The 27505-nt window shown below is 37.3% G+C and overlaps 1 protein-coding gene across 1 annotated transcript in view; it reads right to left on the bottom strand.

Annotated features, from left to right (window-relative positions):
* sntg1.S (syntrophin gamma 1 S homeolog) overlaps positions 1 to 27505 on the bottom strand; it is a 194788-nt gene that overhangs the window by 7154 nt on the left and 160129 nt on the right. The window contains exons 12-17 of the mRNA XM_041567862.1: positions 26311 to 26441; positions 24587 to 24716; positions 16546 to 16584; positions 8955 to 9071; positions 5454 to 5525; positions 3888 to 4040 (exon numbers count right to left, since the gene is read on the bottom strand). Coding sequence (XP_041423796.1) covers positions 3888 to 4040; positions 5454 to 5525; positions 8955 to 9071; positions 16546 to 16584; positions 24587 to 24716; positions 26311 to 26441 — 642 coding nt within the window. The remainder of the gene's footprint in view (positions 1 to 3887; positions 4041 to 5453; positions 5526 to 8954; positions 9072 to 16545; positions 16585 to 24586; positions 24717 to 26310; positions 26442 to 27505) is intronic.

The raw sequence follows: 27505 nt of genomic DNA, 5'->3' as shown, positions 1-27505 counted from the left end.
TCTGCAGCAAGTGGAAAAGTCTGCAGATGTTCTACAACTTTAGGGTATTTACAGATCAGCACAGTGGTGCATTGCTTCTTTGCAGGCAGGTTAATTGACTCATGATCAAATAGTAGGTATATGTCATAGGGACTAGTGATACATTTAGATAGACGATTTACAATTTGTTGGTACAGGTATAGGATCCCTTATCTGGAAACCTGATATCCAGAAAGCTCCGAATTACAGAATGACTGTCTCCCATAGACATTTTATCCAAATGATTAGTGATGGGCGAATTTGCGCCGTTTCGCTTCGCCGAAAAATTCACGAAATTTGCAAAATCGCGCCCGCCGGCGCCCGTTTTTTGCGAATTTTTGCCGAGAATTTTCGCGGGCGTTTCGCGAATAAATTCGACCATCACTGCAAATAATCCAAATTTTTAAAAATGATTTCCCTTTTCTCTGTAATAGTAAAACCGTAGCTTGAACTAAGATATAATTACTCCTTATTGGAAGCAAAACCAGCCTATTGGGTTTATTTAATGTTTAAATTAATTTCTAGTAGACTCAAGGCATGAAGACCCAAATTACGGAAAGATCCATTATCCGGAAAACCCCAGGTCCCGAGCATTCTGGATAACAGGTCACATACCTGTACTATAAAAATAAGGCATAATACTATTTATATGACGATGGTTTTACTGAAGCATTCTGGCACAAAATAGAATACTATATCACAAAAAAAGTGATATCACTTTACTTTAACTATTTTTTTTATTATTTTCTTAATTGATATACTCTTCATGTGCCCCCTTTCCCTTCTACTGCTTTATCACCCCCAACTCACCTTTCTTATTTTCATTCCCTCCACTCCACCATCCTTATTTTATGCTATAAATGTCTCCCATTCACTATCCTAAACAGTGTTTTGAACCTTCTTGCTAGTGATGGGCGAATTTGGGGCGTTTCGTTTCGCGGATAAATTTGCGAAATTCTCGATTTTTTTTTACGCTGGTGAAAATTCGCTGGTGAAAATGCGCTGGCGTCCAAAAAGCAGCATCTGAATCGCGCAAATTTGCAGCGAATTCGCACCTGGAGAATAAATTCGCCCATCACTTCTATTTCTGTTATGTTTGATGCTACTTTTATCTACTTTTCATATGTCTGACACAGACCACATTGGTCCATACCAGATTTTCAAACCTGCCCAACAAATACTGTATCTGGTCAATTTTCAGCCAGGTATTAGTTGGTCAGGCAGTCCCAGACCCCTATAAACAGGACAATGTTCAGGCATAGGAAATTTAAAGATTATTAATCTATTATTAATCTATTTGGCCTCTTTGTTCTCAAAGAAATAGGGAATGGCCATGAAATAAGCTAAATGTTTAGCAGCATGAGGGCCCATTGACATCTGGGCCCACCGGGAGTTTTCCTGGTATCCCGGTGGGCCAGTCCGACACTGCCCGTTAAGATTGCAGTTATACTCACTGCTGTAAGACATGCAAAGATAAGACACAAGTGTGAAACCAACCCTTTTAAACTTGGAACACTTGATAGGGGATGAAGGGGCTGTGGCCTGGGGATTATTGATAGTGATAGCTGTTATGATCGGAAACTCAAAATATAAGAGAAACCAAAGCAGCATTTTATATCATTCGGAAATAGATTGAGGCTTAATGTGTATACCAAACTGCAGAAAAGATATCAAGCTGCAAGGCAGAGAGGCAGAAGTGTTCTGAATGTTCAAAATGTAACAACAGTTTAGCTGATAAAACTGATGCCTATGATAGATTGTGTAATGATGCCCTGTGAGGATGAGTAGAACCCCCTCAGGCTACAAGAAAATAATTTCCTTTCTATTTGTTGTGTTTCCTCTAGAATAAAAACACTAAGGGCTAAGCTGCTGCACCATAGATTATGTACATTCAAATGAATGTTATATATCTAAACATCGCTTGACTTAAAAAGACAAGTACTGTTATGCAGACAACGTGGAGGCTGAATATAAACCTGGCACATAATAAATAAATAAAAGAATCTCATTTATGATACTTGCAGTTGCCTCAACAACACAACAGGCACTGATAGGTCAGTTGCTGAACATATATTCATTAGGACACAAAGATATTTGCTACTGGTTCTGACAATGGGGAAAATAGAAGATGTAGCAAAATGATTTTCCTAAGGTATTACTAAACAGAACAAGCAAGTTTCAGAATACAGACTCCTTTTTTCAGAGTAATAAAATATACTTAGAATTAAAGGGATACTGTCATGGGAAAACATGTTTTTTTTTCAAAATGCATCAGTTAATAATGCTACTTCAGCAGACTTCTCCACTGAAATCCAATTCTCAAAAGAGCAAACAGGATTTTTTTATATTCAATTTTTGAAATCTGAAATGGGGCTAGACATATTGTCAGTTTCCCAGCTGCCCCAGTCATGTGACTTGTGCCTGCACTTTAGGATGGAACTACATTCTGGCAGGCTGACAGTGGCGTAACTAGATGTTGCTGGGCCCCACAGCAAATTAATTTTAGGGCCCCCAACATATCCAGTGTTTGTCCTGTTTTACCAATATATGTTCAAATTGCTCATCAATGAGAGCCTCATGGGGCCCCCTGTACCTCCTGGGCCCCCCTGGGTCTGCTTCCTCTATAGTTACGCCCCTGCAGGCTGTTATTTCTCCTACTTAATGTAACTGAATCAGTCTCAGTGGGACTTGGTTTTTACTATTGAGTGCTGTTTTTAGATCTACCAGGGAGCTGCTATCTTGGTTGTCTTCCCATTGTTATTTTGTTAGGCTGCTCGGGGGGAAAGGGATGGGGTGATATTACTCCAACTTGCAGTACAGCAGTAAAGAGTGACTAAAGTTTATCAGAGCACAATTCACATGAATGGGGGCAGCTGGGAAACTGACAATATGTCTAGCCCCATGTCAGATTTCAAAATTGAATATAAAAAAATCTGGTTTATCTTTTGAAAAATGGATTTCAGTACAGAATTCTGCTGGAGCAGCACTATTAACGGATTTATTTTGAAAAAAACATGTATCCCTTTAAACACTATTTTAAATTTTTTTGCTGCACAAATAAAAACAAAACAATAACAATAATAACTGTAGTCAGCAAGGTAAGGAGTAATTTAATAACAAACAGGTGCAAGTTTACTGCAGTTCTGGTAACCTACATTCTATCTATCTATCTATTTATCTGTCTGTCTGTCTGTCTGTCTGTCTTGTCTATATCTTTATCTCTCTATATCTTATATCTCTATCTGTCGGTCTGTCTGCCTGTCTACAGTATATCTTTATTTATCTCTCTATATCTAATATCTCTTTCTGTCTGTCAGTCTGTCTATCTAATCTAGCTCATGGGGGGCAGAATGTTACATTCTGGCACTAGCTGTAACTGTTATACATTTCTAAATGTAACTACACAGAATTCAAATATAGCGATGAGCAACATTTTGTGCCAGGTATAGATTTGAAGCAAAATTCTGCATTTTGCCATCACAAATATTTTTGCAAAACCACCACAAAATCTCAGTACATAAATGTTGTTGACAAAATACCAATAGACCCCAATTTTTGTGCACAAAAAAAGTTACTCCAAATAAACACCCGTAGACATGAATTCTGCATGGAAAAGGTTGAATAGAAGAAACACCATAGGTTCCAATGTATTCTGCGAGGAAAAAAGCAGTTTCACAAATGTTCTTGTGAAACGGGGCAGACTTGCTCATCATTATTCAAAAACACATTACATTATCAAATATACACAATTCTTATACAATAATAATGCAAATATCATTATGCCTGGCCATTACAGGGTTATCTTCAACTCACATTTTTAATGCTAGACATTTAACAAGACAAGTATAATTCAGCCTTAAAACTATTACCTGAATCCGTTCTACTTCTAAAAAGGTTGCTGTCTGGAAGGCCTTCTCCCAGTGCAATAGGTCACTTTCTAATTCCATAGAAAAGTAGAGATCTTCCCCAGTTTCTGACTGTACACCAAAGCAATGTTTCCGGCGGTCCAGAAGATCACTGTCCTGATGAAAACCTGAAGTTATACAGTCTGGCAAACATCAAGTAGTATCACTTACATGACATTGTGTCTAGTAATGCAATATTGCTTAACAGGTGACTTTCATTCATGTTTCTTTAAACTAAACTGGGGAATATGTTCCAAAAAAATGCACAAATTGAAGATCGCTTCAGATGCAATTTAAAAAAAAACCAAAGCTGTTCTGAAACGAATTATCACATTGACATTGCTCGCAGAGTTCCTCTCAGAGTACTACAAATACAAGAACAGTGAGTAACCAGTTTTTATTGTAAAGCTTGGAGTGATTGTTTTAAGCAGAACATTCGGGGCATGGGCACCTGAACCTATTTATTGACTAGGTGAGCACTTCAGATTAATCGGGGCGTACATATTGTTAACCTCTGCTTGAATGTGAAAGAATTGTACTTAAAGTGATACTGACACTAAAAATATTAATCTACATTAAGGGGCAAATTTATCAAGGGTCGAAGTGAATTTGAGGGAATTTTCAAAGTAAAAAAATTCGAAATTCAAAGTAATTTTTTGGAAACTTCGACCATCGAATAGGATACTACGACTTCAAATTCGATTTGAAGTAAAATCGTTCGAATATTCGACCATTCGATAATCGAAGTACTGTCTCCTTAAAAAAACGTAGATTTCAATACTTCGCCAAATTAAACCTGCCGAAGTGCTATGTTAGCCTATGGTCTGATCGATCGCTGAAATCCTTCGAACCGTTCGATTCGAAGGATTTAATTAACGATTTTACTTCGAATGCAGGATACCCAATTTCGATGAAAAAAAGTTCGACTTCGATATTCGAAGTATTTCAATTCGATGGTCGAATTTCAAAGTATTTTTAACTTTGAAATTTGACCCTTGATAAATCTGTCCCTAAAAGTTACCTTTAGGTCATACTGATCATTTATCACTGATCGTTCTGCTTTTGTAAGTAATTGTACTTGAAGTTCCTGAACTGTTTTGCCAACCTGACTGTCCCATCTCAACCTGTTAGTTATAATTTTATAGTTTCTAATGCTAACAGACTACTGCTGTACAAATATGACCGCCCTCTCATACAAAACCATGGGGGTAAAAAAAGTTATGTAAAAGCATTAGGCAAATAATTTTATGTCAATATTATAAATAGCATTCAAAGGCAATGTTATTATAGATATAAAAAAAGATTATTTTCTGGTGTCAGTATCTCTTTAATAGAAGCTGAGCTGGAGCGCTCATGATGCATTTTCTGCATTTCATAATTAACATTTACAAACCAATTTAATAGAAGTACGCTTGAAACATGAAGCCATTACTTTGGTCTAGGGAACTTGAATAAAATATAAAGAATTCATAGCAGATCAAACATTTTTGTAAAATACAGGCAAATCTACAGGTTTGATTTTACCCTTACCTTAAATATTTTGAACATAATTTCACATACTGTAAACTTTTTTTCTGGTCGCATCCAATCCCATGTAGTAACCTGAGGAAGAAAATATTTATCATCATTAAGTAGATAAGACTGAAGGTTAAAAAAAAAAGCCTTGATAAAACGTATGCTTTTTGTAATCTATTAGCATAGAGGATCTGTGATTCCACCAGAACACAAGTAACAAAACTAATTCCAGCTTGTGGTTTGAAAGCAGAATTTTTGAATTCCAAAGTTATACACATTAACTTGCTGAAATCACAAGCATGGGAAGGACACACTTTGAACAGATGTTATGATGATCAGGACTTGGTGTCAGATGATGATCAGGAGTTGTTACAGAGACAATAGACAAAACTACTTGTCATACATGCCAATGTTCTGAGGAAGCAATTAACTTTCTTTATAAATAGTTTATACTTGGAATTGGACATCATAGATTACAAAGAGAATTGCATCATGGCTTTACACCCTATTAAAAGAACTGCATTTTTTCTCAACCTCTCTATATCACCACGAAGAATAGCTCCACTTCATCTCTTTGAGAAGAACCCTTTAAAACATTTATGAATGTGCATCAACAGTATACCTGTGTGTTTTGCTTCTTCTGTTTTTAAGTAATTTTTATTATTTTTTCCTGAGTGTAGTATAAGACATCTGTGGTGGCAGGGTCCTATTTTCACTTAGTTCTCTTCCATACTTTTTTTGGAATTGGTGGTCGAGTTTGCAGTAGGCAGGTCATTCTGAAGACAAGTAGTCTTGAGAGCTACTAATGTTCCCTCACCTGCTAGTCTCCCAACAAAGGAAATGTGATTTATATACTCAGTAGGTGTATTCTTTCCCAATCTAAAAGGTGGTTCCTTTGCTCTGATCTTAATTGTTGCAATGCAGGCACAGTTGCAAAAATTAACCCAGATGGCCATGTGACATGGAGGTACTCTTGGAGGAGTCAGATAGGCCTGATCTGTTTTAGTCTTGTTAGTAAGTGTTACCTATAGTAAGACAGAGCTATTATTGGATTGTGCATTACACGTAGGGTGGATTATTTTTTCACTTTAACTAAATTCTGTTTTAGACATTTGACCTTTGCAATTGCCAGCTGTCACCCTGATTCTGAAGTATAAAACTTTGTGCCATTATGAAATATGTCTATTGGGAGTTTTTCTGCAGTTTTTACAAATATATGTTTTCCTGTTGTTGAGGTGATGAAACTAACCAAGGCAAAGGAAAGGACTTCCCTGATTTTTCAAAAGCTACCATCAGCAGCAGGGTTGTTGAATTCTGACCATGGTGGGTTCCTCCATTTACTTGGCTTGATAAAACCCTTGAAGGGCATTTGTATTTTTTACAGTGAAAAAGTGTTTCCTCTGACCAGCAAGACCTTCCATTTGTACTGAGTTTTCATTCCTCTGTTCCTTTCATTCCAAATGTATGTTCTTTATTTTACGGAATCCATCTACTTTGTGAGATTCTACTTCTCAGACAAATGTCAGGACTCTCTGGGATTCGGACTCTAGCATGTGTTTTCCTGGGACAATGCACCTTCCAATTGAGCCACTGGCGGCTCTCATGGCAGCTTTGTGCCAGTGCTCCTACCTATATTATATTTTCTGTCTCCTCCCTGGTCTCCTCCCATCTTGTTACCCTCATGTGTTTCCCATTTCCAATTATGTACCCTTTATAAACCTGTCCCTGACCAATGATCCTTGCTTGACCATCTGAGCTCCTGAGCCTGATCCAGCCTCTGACTTCTGTGATTCCTGACCCTTGATTCCTGGTTCCTGTGTTCCCTGCCTGGTTCTGTATCCATTGCCTGTGTCCCTTGCTCCTGTTCCCACCTGGTTCCTGTTACCTGTCTTCTCTGGATTCCCTGGTTTGACCTTCGACCTGTTACTCAACTCTGCTTGACTGCTGCCTGCCACTGACCTTGTCTGCCATTCGGACATTGCTAAGTCTTCAGCCAGCCCTGACCTTCTTAGACCACGACTGGATTCACTCCATTTTCTGTATCTACCGAGGCTTGTATCTGGTCTTTCAGTTTGTACTTCTATTCATTATTGTTTGCAGTGTAACCATTAAACCTCCTCCACTTTATTATGGCTTCTGCTGTAAATCCTGCAGTAAATGTGTGTCATCAGGGTTATCCAGCATATAGGCTTCAAACTGCTGAACATTCACCAGAATTCAAACATGACAACAATGCTGATATACTATAGAGAAGTCCAGGAAAATGGGAGAATTACAGAATATTTACTGTGATTTTACTTTTCTTGTATATGATGCTTCCCTGATGTTGAACAGCTCAAATTTGATTTATGACACTGGTATGCCAATGTTCAGAATATTTAAGTTTCAGGAGAGTTCTTATAAAACCAGAAAATGATAGGTATATCTCTCTGATATGGAGAGGTACAAGGAAAGGAATGGCTTTAAATATGATGCAATTTCCCGTTTATAATATACTACTTTAACATATATGGAAATACATGATTTAAATAAAACATTTCTGAAGGATAACACTATGTAAGCAATGGAAAAAAAGTAGGAAACTAAGGTAAGGCTATGTTAGCCCAATTTGTTATCAAACTATCTTTTTAACACTGACACAAGAGCAAAAATAGAGGCAATGTAATGAAATGCCCATGTTATAGATGCAGATGCAATTTGGCCAATTAAGAAGCCATTGATTCTTTTAAAGGAGAAATCAACCTGTGGGGGGAAACCCCCTACCCCCCACCCCAGGTAGCCCTCCCTCCCTCCTCCCCCCAGGCTAACTCCCCCTCGGGAAGATGCTCCATACTTACCCCTCGCCACAGATTCTTCCAGCAGAGTTGCACAAATCCATCTTCCGCGATCTCTGTAAGCTGTCTGAGAGATCGGTATTTCTGTGCATGCGCAGTTGGAGCAGTTTGCCAGTTTGCGACAACTGTGCATGCGTGGAATTACACAGAAATTGACGATCTCCCAGTCAGCTTACTGAGGAGACGGAAGATGGACGCGTGGAACTTCGCTGGAAGAATCTGTGGCAAGGGGTGAGTATGGGGTATTTCCCCGGGGGGGGGGTAGTTAGCCTGGGGGGAGGTGGGAGGGAGGGCTACCTGGGGTGGGGGGTAGGGGTTTTATTCCCCACAGGTTGATTTCTTTAAGACAATGATGCAGTTATGAATAGGGATGGGCACATTTTTTGCCGTGTTTCGCCGCAGAAATGACACCCATAGACTTGTATGGCGATGTTCGTCAAAAAAAATGATGCGCGTCAAACAAATTTTGCCACGCATTGAAAATTTTTAGACGCCCATATACTTAATATATGCTTATATACTTAATGGGTGTCGCTGGCGGCGAATTTTTGCCGAAACAAAACAGGTCTAATTTGCCTAAGCCTAGTCAGGAAGGAGAATAATATATTATTGCAATACATGGAAGAAGTAGCCAATTTTTGACAGTATTTTGAACATTATATTCTTATTTAAAGATACTTACAGGAGGGGAATTGAATTTGTAGAGTGAAGACCCTCTTAATGCCAGAAACTTTGGTGAATATACATAATCTTTGAGAGTATCCTGCTCTCGTTCTTCTACCCAGCCCATAAACACTATCTGAAAAAGAGAAAGAAAAAAAGTGTACCGATAATGACATTGTTTAAAAATGTTTTGGTAATTACTCAACAGACATCTTAGCTTGATTTCCATGACTGTATTTTACTCATTAATGCATCAAACAATAGAACTGTGTAAACAACTAGAACGAGTAACATTACATCATAATAGTATGAATTACATCATACAACTGTCTGAACTCCAAGTTACACCCAATATGACAATGTGTGCCATAATTACAACAGTGCTTTTACAAATTAGGATGGGGGTGTCACTTCCTGGAAGTGAATTTGATGCATTAGATACTTTTCATGGTTTTATTCAATTGTGTTTTATAGATTCACATTTTCTAATTGCTAAGATAACATTTGAGTTGGGTAAATTTTTGAGTTTATTCAAATGAGAAAAAAAATTCTAAAAAAATTAAAATTTTGATAAATAGACCTTCCCATGTGTGAAGTTTTTGGTAGCTTCAGAGAAAATTCAGATATACTAATTAAAAGTTGAAGATGAGAACAACAATCTATAATTGGTTGAATAAGCTGGGTACCAGTCAGCATGAGCTGAAGCAGATGATGCTTAGAATTGTTAAACTAAGATAAACGCTAATGGCTCCACTGGACTGTGGTGGTTTAGCACTCCCACATTTAAAATATTACTACTATACTACGCAGTTAATGTACATACACAATTGGCTTGCACCGGACCCAGAGAATCCACTTACGACACTACATGCCACTATGGCGGGATCCCTAGAAGCGTTGAGAAACGCGCCTTATAGGAAAGCCAGAGACACCCCTGAACTGCCACCCGTATTATCGGTTCCATAGAAAATATGGGCGCTTGCCACTAAAACAGTATCCAAATCAAACCCCCAACCATTGCCAAATGCACCACTTTGGAGAAATTCTAATTTTATAAGTTTTGTGAAAATGCCCAATTTTCATTACTGGCCCAAAGTGGGAGTCCGCCATTTGAAGGACTTGCTAGTGGAAGGCACCTTTCCCACCCTGGCCCAATTAAGAGAGCGCCTAAGTCAGCCCAATATAAAACTATTCCGGTATCTCCAGCTGCGCCATGGTGTTCCCAAGTTGGTTCTCTAACACCTAACACAACAACCTCATCCTACAAAAGTAGATTGTGGGATCCAGACCCAGGCAAGCTAATTTCTGTAATATATAAGTCCCTCATGCCTAGCCTGGGGAAACCCTTTGACAGAGCAAGGAGTAAATGGGCTGTCGGCATGCCCCATTTGAGTGATGAGATGTGGGCAGAGGCAACTGAGGGGTTATATGACTATCTAATCTCCACCAAAGATAAGATGGTACAGTAAAGAATAATTCAAAGGACGTACATCACACTGCTAAGGCTAAAAGTAATGGATAGGAACCCTACCGCATCATGCCCAAAATGCAATTCTCCAGACTCAGGGTTCTTCCACTTGCTATGGGCTTGTCCGGTGGTATATAAATACTGGGCAGAAGTAGTGCAATACATTAATGAACAAGTCCTTTTACCTGGCATTCTTGCCCTGGTGGTATGCTTGCTGGGAGTGTTAGAGGACACGGCCCCACTGATTAAGACCTGCACCCTACTAAAAACACTTTACTTCTAAAAAACATGTGGCAATGAAGTGGATGAGCCCCCTTCTCCCACAGGTTCAACAATGGGTCAGATTAGTAAACAGTATCCTGCCAGTTATTAAACTAACCTATCTGGCCAGATGGTGCCCCCAAAAGTTTGAGACGGTTTGGGACCCCTGGCTGAATGTCAATCCAGGGGTAGCCCCCTAAGAATACATAGGAACTCACCTCATGTAATTAATCTCTCAATGTCACTTATTCCCCTCTAAATTTCCTCCCATTGACTACTGGAACGTGTCTTACTGTATACTCCTGATGTGTATAACTTACTATTGCCCGTTAAACATGTCTTTTTATTTGTATGGTCATAGCATTGCAACTTTATGTATGTGCTGTTGTGTTGTGAAAATGTTTAATAAAAACCTTTTAAAAAAAAAAAGAATTGTTAAACTAATGGGCATATTTGTCAAAGGTCGAATTTCAAATTATACATTCAAATATACTCACAACTTGAATTGGAGGTTATTTATCAAAAAATTGAATATTCGATCAAATAGTCCTGAACTGAATTTGAATCGAGTTTTCCCTCCGAAAAAAACTTGATTGTCAGGAAAGCAATTAACATATTCCAATAGTTCAACAGACCTCTACCATTGACTTTTAAATTAACTCGACAGGTTTTAGGTGGCAAATATTCGAATTAGAACTGTTTCCATGGTCGAGTTGTGATACATCGCACATTCAAATTGGAGAATTAAAATTCGAATGTGTGAATTTTCAACAACAAAACCAATTCAAAAATTCGAATTTACTATTCAACTCTTAGGTGCAGATTTATTAAAAGGTCACGGTAAAAAACGAATTTCAAGCTTTTTGTGTGTACTTCGTCTAGGGAATAGTCCAAATTTGATTTGAATTTGAAAAAATTTTAAATATCGAAATTTATCATCTACTGTCTCTTTAAAAATTTGACTTCAACCATTCGCCATCTAAATCCTGCCAAATTCTGTTTTAGCCTATGGGGACCCTCAGAGAACCTATTTGGAGTCAATTGTTGAAAAATCAACGTTTTTTTTGTGGGAAAAACTTCTAATCTAATGCATTATTAATTTTTATTCAATTCGAATTCGCCCAAATACGGACATATTCGGCCAAAAAAACTTTGACTTAATTTTGGTTGGTCTTTATGAATTTCGAATTTCAAAGTTTTTCAAATTCGAAATTCGACCCTTAATAAATATGCCCCATAATAAATATGCCCCTCAATATTTACTTTTTTTTTTTGGAAATGCATTAGTGGAGTAAAAATGTGTATCTGCTCATTTGCACTCAAAATACCACATCCAGTTAGGAATATTGGTTACTCTTTGGCCCCAATATTACTTCTATTCATTTTCTATTTCTTTTGAGAGTTTGTGACCATTTTAAATAATTTGCTTTTCTGAGCAAGCCAGACTTAAGGAATATGAATATGTCTCAGTTGAGAATAATTTTTATTATTTTTGTTTGTGTAAATTAAGTTTTCTTAAAGGAAAACTATACCCCCAGAGCAATGTAGCTCTCTATAAAAAGATATTGCATAAAACAGCTCATTATTTTCATAATAATATACTTTTTTAGTAGTATGTACCATTGGGTAATCATAAATAGAAAATTGTCATTTTAAAAAATAAGGGCGACCCCCTGGGATCATAGGATTCACGGTGCACACAAACAAACCATACATGTTAGGTCACATGAGCCAATTAACAGACAGAGTTCTGTCTTTTGCCTCCACACTTCTTCCTTTTACAGTTGTAGTATTTCTGGTCAGGTGATTTCTCAGGCAGCACAGAGACCATAACAAAATGATGGCACAAGGCAAGAGATGTAAAATGGCAATATTTTATTATATATATATATATATATATATATATATATATATATATATATATATATATATATATATATATATATATATATATATATATATATCAATTTGGTAAGATTCTTTACTATGCCACTTAATATGATGTAAATTGTATCGGTTGCCTAAATATTAATATGGGGGTAAAGTTTTCCTTTATGAAAGGCTACAAAATAAAACTGTCATTCAGTCAAATTTGAAACATGACAATTTTCAGTAGCGATCTAGATGGTTACTAAGCTGTAAGCTAAAAGGTTTCTGTGTTTGATTCTGGTAGCAAAAAATCCTGATCAGGAATATCTGAGCAAAAACTGCTATGCACTATGATATATTATGATGCCATGTAATAAATAGCTGCAAGTGAGTTACTAATTTTGGGCTCTAAAATGAGAATGCAATGAAATGGGTAGGGTTAAACAAAGATGCCTTCTACTACATTGGGCATGTTATCATTCCAAGATAATAAAAGACATTGGATTTGCCAAACTTAAAATATGAACTGACTTTTGAATAAACGGGTTGGAACAGATCTGAAATGGTAGATTTGGTGGTATCTTTATAAAAAATGTATAATAGAAACTTAACCTTTGTTTAAAAGGTGAAGTCAATGTCAATACAATGTACTGCTATCCTACACGGTGGGGCAGATTTATTAAAGGTCGAGGTGAATTTTCAAATGAAAAAAAATTGAATTTCGTGTGTACTTCGACTAGGAACTGTCTTTTTAAAAATTGAACTTTGACTATTCGCCATCTAAAACCTGACGAATTGCTGTTTCAGCCTATGGGGGACCTCCTAGAACCTATTTGGAGTCAATTGGTGGACATTTAAAAATCAAAGTTTTTTCTGGAAAAATCGAATGCACTATTCCTTCGAATCGTAGAATTCGGCTGAATACGAAATCGATAACGGACCTATTCGACCAAAAAAAAACTTCGACTTAATTTCGGTTGGTCTTTTTGAATTCGAATTTCAAATGTTTTTTCGATTCAAAATTCGACCCTTGATAAATATGCCCCGGTGTGTTTGCTTCAGAAATACAACTATGGTTTAGATAAGCAAGCTGCCGTATGGCCATGGGGTCAGCCATTCAAGCACAGGATGCACATTAGATAACAGATAGGATCTGAAGAATCCCATTGTATACTACAGAGCTTATCTGTTATCTGCTGTGTATCCTTTGCCTTTTCTACTTTTTCAGCTTTGAATGGCTGTTTCCATGACTACACAGCAGCTTGTTATAGAAACTATTGTAGTGATTCTAAAGCAAACACACCAGTTTTAACAGTGCAGCACAACACTACATTATATTGTCATGCCTTGAAAACACTTTCATTTTGTTAATGTTTCTTTAATCCGTAGAAGTATTTTTAGGGCCACATGCAATAGTTAAAAATAATATATAAACTTTCCAACATACTTCTATAAAGCCTATTCTTTTATACCAACACCTACATAATGTCACGCTAGTTAACCCCAATACTCACATTTCAGTTAATCTTTTTATTATTAATCATTATTGGTCTTTTTACTTAGCTAAGGTAAAAAGGCATATGAACTGTATTGCTTAGCAACACATTTACTCTTTTTTTGCTTGACTGCTTTATATTTAGAAACTCTGTTGATTCTCAATACAGACGAGTGGATGAACATATATCTTTTGACAGAAAAATCATTTCACTAATGAATATCCTACAAGATTTTCCTGAAGCTTGTGAAAATGTGTCATACATTAATATGAAAAGAAAGCATTTTTTTCCATTTGTGAGCTAAACTACTGATAAAGATTGGTCCAATCTAGTCTATATTTTATTTGTGGGCTTCCCACTCGCATAGATCAGCCAGTACCATGAGTACGTTGTAAGTTGCACGGAAGGGTGTGTGTATGGATGCTGGGTTTTCATTTGGAGGGGTTGAACTTGATGGACTTTGTCTTCTTTGAACCCGATTTAACTATGTAACGTACAAAATAGAAAGGTATTTTAAGCCTCAGTTCATCTCAAAGAAAAATCCACCACCCAAATGATTACTACACATAGAAATGTGACATATAACTATAACAGCTGCCTGTCCTTGTGTTATAGATGGACATACAACAGAGAGCAAATTCACTACATTTCAACAAATTCAATAAGGTAAATTTGAAATTAGATTGAGAAGGTGTTAAGCTGTCAAGCATCCCAATATGCAGGGGACAGCATTGAAATGCGCATTGAATTACTTTGTTGGGCCAGAGTCATACTTTGGGAGCAAAAGGTGATACAGACAATAAAAGCTGGTGGGGAAAGGCTTATCAATCCTGCATAAGTCCCACATACAAAGTGACTAATTAATCAATTAATTAATGAAATCCACCTGGAACACAGTGTGGATTTTGACCAGGAAAAGTTTCTATGAAAAATCCCTATTGAATTAAACCTGTTTTGTGCTACAAAAAGTTGCTGTCCATTGACGACAATGTGTTTCATTGGAAACACATTGTCGGTCCAACTATAACAATCACTCACCCTGGTGGTCTAGCGGATTGGCAGGGACACCCACCGCGCCCTCGACGGGGACGCCTGCCACGCCGCCCCTCTTCCTTGTCAGTGCCAGTTCCATAGGGCGCGCATCTTCTTTTCTTATAGGCGCATTGACGCTGGCATGATTACGTCATCGCGCAATGGCGTCACTCACCCTGGTGGTCTAGCGGATCGGCAGGAACACCCACCGCGCCCTCGGCGGGGACGCCCGCCACGCCGCTCCTCTTCCTTGTCAGTGCCGGTTCCATAGGGCGGATTGACGCTGGCATGATTATGTCAGCGCGCAATGGCGTGAATTTCCAACACTATTTAAAGGGACTTCCGCACTGCATTCATTGCTCGTTATTGGTTCATCCTAGTGAGTTCCTTGGTGCTATTTCTGTATATTTTAGTTATCTGATTCCTGTTTGACCCTTGCCTGATTGACTATTCTGACTTCTGTGATGCTGATCCCTGCCTGTTAACTGACTATTCTGACATCTGTAATACAACCCATGCCTGTTTGACTCTTTTGATTGATCTCCTGGTTTTGACCTTTGCCTGTCTGACCCCGCTTGAATTCTGCCTGAACTGACCTAGCCTGCCTGACTACGTTTTCGTCTAAATCCTTGTACTGTGACCTTCTGCCCAAAGACTTTGCTTAACGATCGTGCCTCTCTGCTCATCTAGAACCTTCATTTGGCTCCTCTCTTAATAAGACCTGGCGGCATCCGATTAGCTGAGTGCCCCTCCCAAGGTGAAAGGTGGCTCTTAAAGGCGGAAGCAAGAACTGAGACCAGGGAGCTTAGCATTGGTTCTAGATTCTGGGTGCCGATTCGTGACACCAACCTTAAATGTCCAGCCTGGCAATAACACACCCTTAGCACATGTAATGAGCACAGATATTAAAAAATACCAGAGTTTCAGTTATTTGGATTAAATAATATTTAGGACAGCAAATACATAGCCAACCAAATAACACCTTTTTGGAACAATTGGTATAGGGGCCACATGCATGCAAACAGGTAAGAGAAAAGACATACACATATAAAAAGGAATGATAGAACTGATAGACATATAGTTATATTTTACACAAGGGAAAACACAAAAATGGGTTGAAAGGAGGTAGATGCAAGCATACATGCAGAGAGTGTTTATGATCACAGAAAGAAACAGATGAGACACAGAGTTGCTCAAAAAAAGAATGGTAAACATAATAAAAATGTAAATGATGCAAAAAGAAACTTTCTGAAATAGAGATCAGGATTTAGAGATACCTCCAGAGAGAGAGTTGTACAAAGAGAAGCCACGATGTGAACAGAAACATGAGAAATATGCATGTCAAGGTTATAAAGAAAGAATATGTTGGAGCAGGGACCAGCCATCAAAAAGTACAGAAACATATGCTCCAAAACATCAACAGATGAAGTGCATACAAGGAAAAATTTGAACATTGACAAACATCAAAAAATCAAAGAACATACCTGTTGATTTACAGGAAAGTTCCTGTTGATCTTTTTAATCTGTCAGGAAAGAAAACGAAACTGAAATAACATTGAAGGGCTATGGCACAAAGGAATTATGGATTTTCAAAATATGCTCTAAATATTTTACACAACAAGACCCATAGCCTTATTGAATTAATAATGATCAATAACTAATAATTTGCAAAAAATAAGTTAAGAATTTCAGGTCTTCTTATTCCTTCACTCAACTCAATGTGACAGGATTCATATAAGCAGCAGTAGCCTTGGGGAAGTCATGTTTAGGCTCCAGATCTTCCTCTAGAATGTGGGAGAATATAGGTCCAGAGACATAGAAGCATGAATCAGGGTTGCAAGCCCAGTGAAAAAAGGCTATCTACTATGGCTAGTGTCCCTTCATTGAGCAGTTAGAACTACAGCCAAGTCCATAGTGGAAGAAGTAACCACCAGTACAGAAACACTGAGGCATTTATAAAAATATATATGTATTCCACTAAGACTCCACAAAGAGTGTTGTTCAATTGTGGCCTGTGGCTCTACCTTGTGCAGCCCCCACATAGCTTTAAAAGGAATCAGTACTGAGATTAATTTGACGTTGCATTGTTCACACCTTAGATTCAAAGCCTCCAGATTGTTCACCTCTTCACACCTCATAGAGGCTGTAGGCATGGCAATGGTATTGTGTGAGTGTATGTAGTGCTGTATATAGTCTGCCTGCCCTTCACTGCCTGTGTGTGCCATACTCTGCCTCCCCTATGCTCCCTGTGTGTGCCATACTCTGCCTGCCCTATACTGCCTGTATGTGCCACACTCTTCCTGCCCTACACTTCCTGCATGTGCTATACTCTGCCTGCCCTATGCTGCCTGTGTGTGCCATCCTCTGCCTGCTATTAGACATGATATGAGAAGGCCTTATTTGAGAATAATGGGCCAGAGAGGTGGTGGTGCTTTTGTAGTCTTGTAGTACACTTTCTATCACTGCCAACAATACCCCCAAAATAAATACTTAACCAACTGATAGCTTATATCACATTATGTGGCCTATTAAATAATCTTACCAAACTGGAATATTTATATATCAGTAAATATTGCCCTTTTACATCTCTCATCTTGAGCCGCCATTTTGTGATGGTCTCTGTGATGCCTCAGAGATCACATGACCAGAAATGCTGCAGTTCTTACTGTAACAGGAATAAGTGTGGGGAGTAAAAGGCAAAAACGATGGCCAGTAATTGTTTCATGTAACCTAACATGTATGTGTGCCCAGGTTTGTTTGTGTGCACTGTGATTTGTAAGGTCCCAGTAGGTGGCCCTTAGTACTTTAAATGCCAATTTTCTATTTAGGATTACTCAATGGCACTTACTGCTAGAAAATAATATTTTTGTAAATATGGTTTATTTAGATGAACTAGGGTTTTACTTATGGGATTTTTTCTGCAATATATTTTTTTTAGAGACCTACATTGTTTAGGGGTATAGATTTTATTTAACTAAAATGTGGGTGTTGCTAAGTCAAGTAGTGAGTAGTGTCATTTATCACAGACAGAATGTAAGGCAGGATGAACATATGCAAAACATTTGAGGGTAATGTTTGTTGTTACAGGTCTAGTCACCTATAGCAACCAGTCATCAGTTAGTATTTACTGGTCAACTGTTTAAAAGTAAGCATTGCATTGGTTACTATGGGTTACTGCACTTGCAAAAATGTTATATGTCCTTTTTACATATGAAGGAAAGCACACACAATGAACATCAGGAAGCATTTACTGGTTATCAAACATCAAACATCTGATTTGCTGATATGGGTTAGTAGACATGGGCAGACTCTGTGCCTTTATTTACATAAATCCATTTGTATAGGATGGCAAATATGTGTGGCATTACTAACTGCTTAGAAATGTACAGTTGGTTTAAAATTAATGAAGGCCAGACAGATAGCTGCATGGAGAGGAAATCTGTATAAAATATGTTCCAAGAAATAGGTCAAGTACTGTACAAATGCATCTTAAAAGCTGTAGACTGAAGCATTGAATGGTCCTATAAATCTTATTGCCTGTTGACGCAGTAGATATACAGATTCACTGCTATAAATATACCCGTTCATATGTGTCTTATTATGTGATACATTCTTTTTTATTCCATATGCTTCACAAATACAGTATACTTAACCGACTAGATATACTACTGCAGATTAAAAATATGCTGCTGAATTTTGTGCAGGATATAAAAAACAACCCTAAATTTATATAAAACATATTAGATAATTGTTATTAGCAAAAAGATAACAAGTATCACATAGTGCACAAATTAAATACAGTTTTCGGATCCTCCTTTTGCCAGCACAGTAGATGGAGACAAAAGGAAAATGACTTGTCCCTGAAAATAAAAGTGTGTCCATCAAATACAAGAAACTGACAGCTTTGCCATATGAACAATATGACAGAGCCTGTAAGTGGGAGAAAGGAAGTCAGATATAGGTGATGCAGCCATTAAATGGTTAGCATAATGCCTCCTTCTCAGAAAGACATGCAACATTATTCCACTGCCCAGACAGCATGAGACTGAGTTGCCTGATAATTTAAATAACATCTTGCTACTCCTTCTATTATCTTTTTTTTCCTCTCACTGGGTGTCTAACCTCAACATCTTGCTATTCATACATATATTTATACAAACACAGCATGCTAAACAAACGCAGTAATGGGATGCATTCTTGACTATAAGGGGTAGGGATGCTGATAACGGGGGTTTTCAATGATTTTCTAAACTACTTCTAATTGGTTTACCTGCTGTACTTGAATGAATTTTTATGGTGCATAATTTAATAATGCCAGCTTTAAATGCATTCATTCAGCATTACAAAGATAAGTAAACAGTTCTTCTGTGATTGTGATGGGCAAATTTTTTTTTTGCCACGTATGGTTTCGCAGTGAATTCTTAAGTTTCGCCGTCATTTTTTGGCATGGTCAAAAATGTCCCAATGAAGATAAAAATGTTGCACCGTAAACAAGAAAGTTGCAGTTAACAATAAACTCACCCATAGACTCTAATGTATTTTGCTACAAAAAAGTTGCCATGACAAAAATGTCGCCCATGTTTCCTCATAGCTTCACAATTTTTTTTGGTGAACAAATTCGCTCATCACTAAAAAGGGCACATTGAAGGCTTTTCATTTGCAGGGTGGAAATAGGCAGAACAGAAAGAGCTAATATATCAATCATCATTTAAAAAGGTGACCAATTAAAAAGGTGCAATATCTGCAATATACTAAAAATCAATCTAGAAGTTAACTTCCCCTTTGACTTGGGCTCCTGTTATATAGGAACTCCGAGTCAGGGATCAAATCCAACTGTTACTAAAAGACAGTTTAACTGAAAATGTTTATTTTGTTGGGAAGATTCCTAGTTGCTTTTTAACTTGTGCTCAATAGTTTGTCCAGTAGTTGGTGGAGACTACTGTATATCACAATGGAATTCTAAAGCATTGCATGAATATATCCTAGCAAAAAGTTGTAAATAAGACCATATAGGCAGGACAGAGCCTGTGGGATAGTTTTTATTACAAGTAATACACTAGGGCAGCTTATTGACAGACTAACCACAGGGACGATTGAGTATAAGCAATGCCATATGCTTGCAATCCATCATATCTGAGATCTGGTAACTAGTACAAGGGTAGAAGGCATCATGAGGCATGATGCATTTTTTCCATTTTTTGTTGCTATGCTGTATTAATATTCTCTTAAGGTAGCACCATGATGTAAAAGGTACATGTGGCATTTATTTATCATCTAATTGTTCTTTTCTTTACATGTATGCATGTATGTATGAAAAGGTAGGAGATAGTTAATATTGTTCAAGACAGATCAAGTTTATTGTTTCTTAGTGTAATGTAGGTTTGTGGGAAAAATTGACCATATACTGTGCATGTATGTACACAAAGGAGGTCAAGGTCACTTTTATTCCAGCCATGTAATAGCAGAAGAATGGACTACTTAAATAATGGAGTTCCTCTTTTGATGAGATCCTTTAGACCAGGAATTCCCAACCTTTTTTACCTGTGAGCAACATTCAGATGTAAAATGAGTTGGGGAGCAACGCAAGCATGAACAATGTTCCTGGGGTGCCAAATAAGGGCTGTAATTGGCTATTTGGCAGCCCCTATGTGAATTACCACAATTTAGGAGGGTTTGTTTGGCAGTACACCTGGTTTTTCTGCAACCAAAATTTACCTCCAAGCTAGGAATTTAAAAGTAAGCATCTGCTTTGAGGCCACTGAGAGCACCGTCCAAGGGGTTGGTGAGCAACATGTTGCTCACGAGCTACTGCTTGGGGACCACTGCTTTAGACCCTCCATTACCTAAGCCACAGTGTAGTTTGGGACTATTATGCAATGTGGTGCCCTTCCATGAAGTTAAAAAATGCAAAAATGTACCCAGAGGTTAGTGGGTAACTCTCAGATTATGCAGTACTCCAGATACATTTTCCCAGAGTGCTGGTCAGGTGGCGTACTGTAAAGGAGTCCCATTCGCCACTAATGAGACCAGCTGCTTTCTACCTACAGTAGACTGTAACTGTCTACAGTCAGTTAAGGTAGTTTGTAGTAGCATAATTGTATTTGTTTATTCGTCAAATAGAGTACTCTGTTACAGCTCAAGTTTAAGGGGCACATTTACTAACATTCTAATGTCCTTTTTCCCAAATCTCTGAACATTTGTGGTTTTTATATATTTCTTTAAAAACTCTCAATATTTAAAATTTATTATGTGTAAAAGCCGTGAAAAACTTTAATACAGTTGTGGTTTCAAAAACCCGGACTCTATATAAGGACTTGTGAGCCAAAACCCAGAAGAAAGTACAGCTAGGGAGGAGGCGGATGTGGGCGTCCTCACAGGGAGCGTGCCGGGCATCCTACTAGACCACCCCAATAGACCACCAAGTATCATTACCCTCCCCTGAGGGGGCCACAGGACATTTAGGCTCCTCAGGAAATTTGGCATGAAACTGAAGTTTGAGATGGTCAGCATGGATATCAGAGGCTGGAACCCAAGATTTCTCCTCAGGACCATAACCTTTCCAGTGTACTAGATATTGCAATTTACCTCTGGAAAGGTGGGAATCCACTAGCCTCTGTACCAAATATTCAGGCTGACCTTCAAAAGAAAACAAAGGAGAAGAATTCTGTTGAACAGCTCTGGTATGCTTTAACAAAGAAACATGAAAAGTGTTAAGAGATTTTGAATTCAAGAGGGAGTTTCTGATAAAGAAAATTTACCAATAAATGTGGGTCCGTAGCTTAGCAGGAGGAATTTTCAATGGGATGTTTTTTGAAGATAACCAAACAAATCTTTTTTTTTTACCAAATCTTAAAAAAATGGTCAAACAAACAGTTGACAGCAGGAACATCTGAGGTATGACCAGAAAATGAAAAGGCCCTAGCACACTAGCCAAAACCAGTAAAGAACTGAGTTTCTCCAGTGGACAAGTGAGTAGCAAAATTAGACATTTTACTAAATTGGTCCACCACCACCCAGTGTTCCCTTAAGAGGGAGGTAATTCCACAATGAAATTCATGAAAATATGGGTCCATAGCCTGGTTTTGAATGTTGACCAACTAGACCAGAGTCAATGTAATTACCAATATCTTGCCTTAATGTAGGCTACCAGAGAGTGCGGGACAGAAAAGAACAGGTTTTACTACAGCCCGGATGCCCATCTACCCTAGAATAATGAGTCTCAAACAGAACTGCCTCATGCAGGTTTTCCGGAACAAAGAGTTTGCCAGGAGGTATATTAGGCGGTAAATTAACATGGGCTTCAGACAAGGAAGAATACAGATCTGGGCAGATCTGCTGCTACAATCACTTCCTTAGAAACAATATAATCAGGTTCAGACTTCTTTTGAGGACCAAAGACAAAACTTCTGGAAAGGGCATCTGCCTTAACATTTCTTTCCCCAGACCTATATGTTATGCTAAAACTATAATGGGTAAAAAAATAATGATCATCTGGCCTGTCTGGGATTTAAGTGCTTAGCAGATTTGAAATACAACAGCTTTTCATCATCGGTCAACACAGTAACCACATGTTTAACTCCCTCCAAAAGATATCTCCATTCCACAAATGCCCAATTAATGGCTGGCAATTTCCTTTTACCAATGTCATAATTGTGACCCATTGAAATGAAAGCACAAGGATGAATATTACTGGGAAAAGGGTGTCACTGTGATAAAACTGCTCCCACACCAATCTCAGAAGCATCCACTTCTACTAGGAAAGGAAGAGTAGAATCTGGATGCCAGAGCACCAGAGCAGAAGTGAATGCTTCCTTCAATTGTTCAAAGGCTCTCACAGCCTCTTTAGACCATATACTTGGATCTGCTCCTTTCCGGGTAAGGGCAGTGATTAGAGTCACCAGAGTGGAAAAGGCTTAAATGAATCGCCTGCAAACTCCAAACATCTTTGAATGGATTGCAAAAAGAGGGGTTGTGCCCAATCTAGAATGGCCTGGACCTTGGCTGGCTCCATCTGTAAGCCTTTTTGTGAAATAATATACCCTAGAAAATTAATAGAAGGAACTTCAAAATGCATTTTTAAATCCTAGCATATAGCCAATTTTGCCTTAATCTACAAAAGACTTCCTGAATATTGGCATGATGGTCAGTTATGGTCATGGCTACCCAGAAGATCCCAGAAAATATTGTTTAAGAATTCTTGGAATAATGGCAGGGGTGTTACATAAACCAAAGGCATTACTAAATATTCATAATGCCCATCATGAGTATTAAAGGCCGTCCTCCATTTGTCTCTTTCCCTGATTTGAATTAAATGATATGCACCTCTCAGATCGAGCTATTACAAGTTCAAACTCAAAGTTCAGAAAGCAATGGGAAGGGTAATGATTTTTTTTACCACGATTCTATTCAAACCTCTATAATTAATGCATGGCCTTAGACTTCCGTCTTTATTCTCTACGGAAAAAAAGCTGGCACCCACAAGATAGGAGGAAGGCCTTATGAACCCTCTTTCCAGATTTTCCTTAATATACTTCTCCATGGTCTGAGACCAGAGAGTGTAGAGAGAGAGAGAGGGTATGTCCTACCTCTACGAGGAGAGGAACCTGGAATTATATCAATAGCACAATCATAAGGCCTATGCTAAGGAAGGTTCTCTGCAGCTTTTTTATAGAAGCCATGTGCAAATGAGGAATAGCAGGAAAGTAACCTTTCTACAGATGTTGCAGCCAGTACTTTTAGAAATGAAGACATGAAACCTTACAGTCTATTCCCCATTGAAGAATCTTGTTAGGCCTAGAATAACAGGTGTCTGAGGACAATTAAGTAAAAGGAGATTTGTTCAAAATGAATAGTACCCATGCACATGATAATCATTTCAGATTTGGAAGACACTTACCCGCATTCTAAGAAGTTACCCTTAATAGCTAGTAGTTTGACCAATGGGTCTAAGCTATGCACATAAAACTAGCTGTATCATCGGACTATGATTTAAAACCTTTATGAAACAGTGACATTAAACAAAATATGTAAAATCAAAGGATAACTTGGTGGCTTTTAATACAACTCCTTCTTAGCTTCTTGTCTGCTGACTTAAAAATATAACACACCAGAGACTATTTGTTTCAGCCAGTTACAATCCTTAACATGTCATAAGCGAATTTTTAAGGCTGAGGCTGGCTATATATAAGTCACTGCTTAATTTATATCTGTCACTTGTGCCTTAGAGGCAACTAGAAGGAGCTTCAAGGTGAATTTTAGCTGTTCTTGTATATCACAAAATACTCTGTAAAGAAGACCTAAAAATTGTTCCTGAAACCCAATAACAATAATTATAATGGTAAAAATAATAATAAAAGCAAATTCCTCAAGCAAAGTTTTACTAGAGAAGATGCTTAATAGTATAGCTATACAAAGTAATACAGTTATGCTATTTTTCACAAGATGTTCTATTTATTTGTACACACAATGCAAGTTTCTACATTAATAATAACAGAGAACTCCAAATCATCCTTTTTTATTACTTACATTGTGCTTTGTGAGGTTTGATATGTTTGCAGAAATAGATTGCAGCCAATCAATGCACTCTTCAGACAATAAACATTGTATTATTCCACTTCCAACCCCATCAACAGCAGTGACCTGAAAAGCATTTTGCCTGTAAATATAAAAAGACAGAAATTATGGTATACATGGAATAAAATAGCAGGTATACTATACATTTTATTTCAACTTGCTTACTGAAGATACACTTTCCATTATCTCCTGTGACATCTAAGGGGCAGATTTATCAAGGGTCAAATTTTGAAGTGCTAAAACTTCTAAATTCGACCATCGAATTGAAAAATTCAATAGTCAAAGGTTTTTTTTGGTTTAAATTTAGCTGTTTCCGAACAATTCGAACAATTTAATCAAACGATTTTCAAAAAAAAAACTTTGTCTTCTAAAAACTTAGCCAAATGTTGGCTACAGGTTCTAGGAGGTCCCCATAGGCTAACATAGCAATTTGGCAGGTTCAAGATGCGAAGTTTCGACATTTTTTAAAGAGACAGTACTTCGATTTTCGAATGGTCGAATATTCGAAGTATTTTTCAATTCGTATAGAAATAAAATTTGACCTATTCGATGGTCGAAGTACCCAAAAATTACTTCAAAATTCGAAGTTTTTTAATTCCAAAAATTCACTTTGACCTTTAATAAATCTGCCCCTAAGGGTCATATTTATCAAGAATCTAGTTTGTGAAATGTGTAAGGGGTTTTCTACCTCAGATAAACTCAAATTTAGATTTTTGGGTATTTATGAAAAAATTTTATTGTCAAAAACTCAAATGAAAAATGAAGGGGGAAAACCTCGAATAATCGAGCTCATGTTCCGAAAAAACTCGCTTGAATTGATTGGGCTTATGTCCGAAAAATGAAATTGAGAAGTTGGATAAAAACCCTCAAATCAACCAAAAACCTTGAACTTTGCCTAGGGCAACTCCGACTGATTTCTACATGGCCTCGCCAGCTTTTAAATGACAATTTTTTGAGGTTTTTTTTTTTGCTTAATAAATACCAGACATTCGAGTTTTGAAAAAATAACTCAAATGTGTGAGTTTGGGTGAAAAAAATTTGAATCTAATTAGATTTTTGATAAATCTGCCCCTTAATCAGTGTAAAAAAAACGGATTGCAAATGAAAATCCAATTGTTCCATTCAGATGGACGAGGCTATAAATGTTTGGCTTCTAATAAACTAAAACTCTTCCTTCAATAATTCAGGTACATTCCTCTATAGAATATTGAGAGCTTTAAGATGGCAGAGCTTTTAATTTGAACTTTCACAGTGTTTTCTTTTAATAATTTTTTCTCAAATATTCATACTGTAGATTTTTCCACAGTGTAGTAATCTACAAAATGAGAAAAAAAAATCCAATTAAAGTGCACAAAATTTAAGAAAATGTGTAAAGCCTTTAAAACAGGTGTTTAACATTTATTCACTACCAAAATTGTGCCCAGCTTTAAATAAATGCAAATACTGGTCCATCCTAATGCATGCTCAAAAAAATGTTGCCCCCATAGACTTCAATGCATTTTTGGTGAAACTGGTCAGATTCGCCCATTACTAGCTAGAAAGTGAATCCAAATTTACAGATATATTAAATATAAAACAGAGGAATCCAGAAGGACTTTACATTATCTACCAAGAGACCTCAGATAAATTGACAATGGGAATATTTTTAAGAAATTGCATCTTGGTATTGACATTACCTGCACAGGTCTGTTCCTGTTATATGTTGTGATAGTCTTGAATGAAGAAGAGGAATTAACCGTAAATCACACCATCTCTTTTCCCATCTCAGACCTGGTGAAGTTGGCCATGATGAACATGATAAACTATCCTGTAATGAGTTAATACATTTTATTTTTTATAACAAATGCTTCAGTTCTAATATACTTCTAAATTTAAATTGTCCTACTTTTCAAATAAAACTGATGAAAGCATTTTCTTGCCTGATTTTATGGAACCTAATTGGGAAGGAGATATATGAAGAGAACAGATTGAGAACAAAACTAACCTTGTGCACACTGTAATCCATCACATATGCAAATTTGCCCCATTGACTTCATTACTGAATCAAATTAATTTACATATGGTAGTATTTAACATAATTCAATACTAATACTGTATATACACACACATTTTAAAAAAAAAATAATATCCAGGTAATATAAATATAAACAAAATGTAATTAATACACAGCAATGGGATGCATTATCCAGAAACCTGTTATCCAGAAAGCTCTGAATTATGGGAAGGCCATTTGCCATATACTCCATTTTAATTTTTAAAAATGATGTTCCTCTTTCTCTATAATAATAAGACCGTACCTGATACTTGATGGTAATTAAGCTGCATAAGTCCATATTGGTAGTAAAACAATCTTGTTGGGTTTAATTACCAGACTTTTTAAATATGTTTATAGTAAAAAAATGAAGCAGGAAGGGGTGGGACCTTTAGTTTCAGAGGGGGGTCAGCTGGTTGATGAAAACAAAATAAAAGCGCAGATTCTGAACTCATATTTTTCATCTGTCTACACAAATGAGGAACTAGTAAGTGAAGGTTTCCTTAACAGTCCCAATTCTAGTAATACAACTAATGATGCATGGTTCACACATGAAGAAATTCAAAAGAGACTAGAACATGTTAAGATTAACAAAGGTCCAGGGCCAGATGGTATTCATCCCAGGGTAATTAGCGAGCTTAGCTCTGTGATTGCCAAACCTCTTTACTTAATTTTTCAGGATTCATTGAGATCTGGCATAGTGCTGAGAGACTGGCGAATTGCTAATGTGGTGCCTCTATTCAAAAAAGGATCCCGTTCTCAGCCTCAGAACTATAGGCCAGTTAGTCTGACGTCAGTGGTAGGAAAGCTTTTTGAAGGGTTAATAAAGGATAAGATAC

Source organism: Xenopus laevis, chromosome 6S (assembly GCF_017654675.1).
Source record: "Xenopus laevis strain J_2021 chromosome 6S, Xenopus_laevis_v10.1, whole genome shotgun sequence".
Classification (NCBI taxonomy): Eukaryota; Metazoa; Chordata; class Amphibia; order Anura; family Pipidae; genus Xenopus; species Xenopus laevis.
This window is presented reverse-complemented; position numbering and strand designations above follow the sequence as displayed.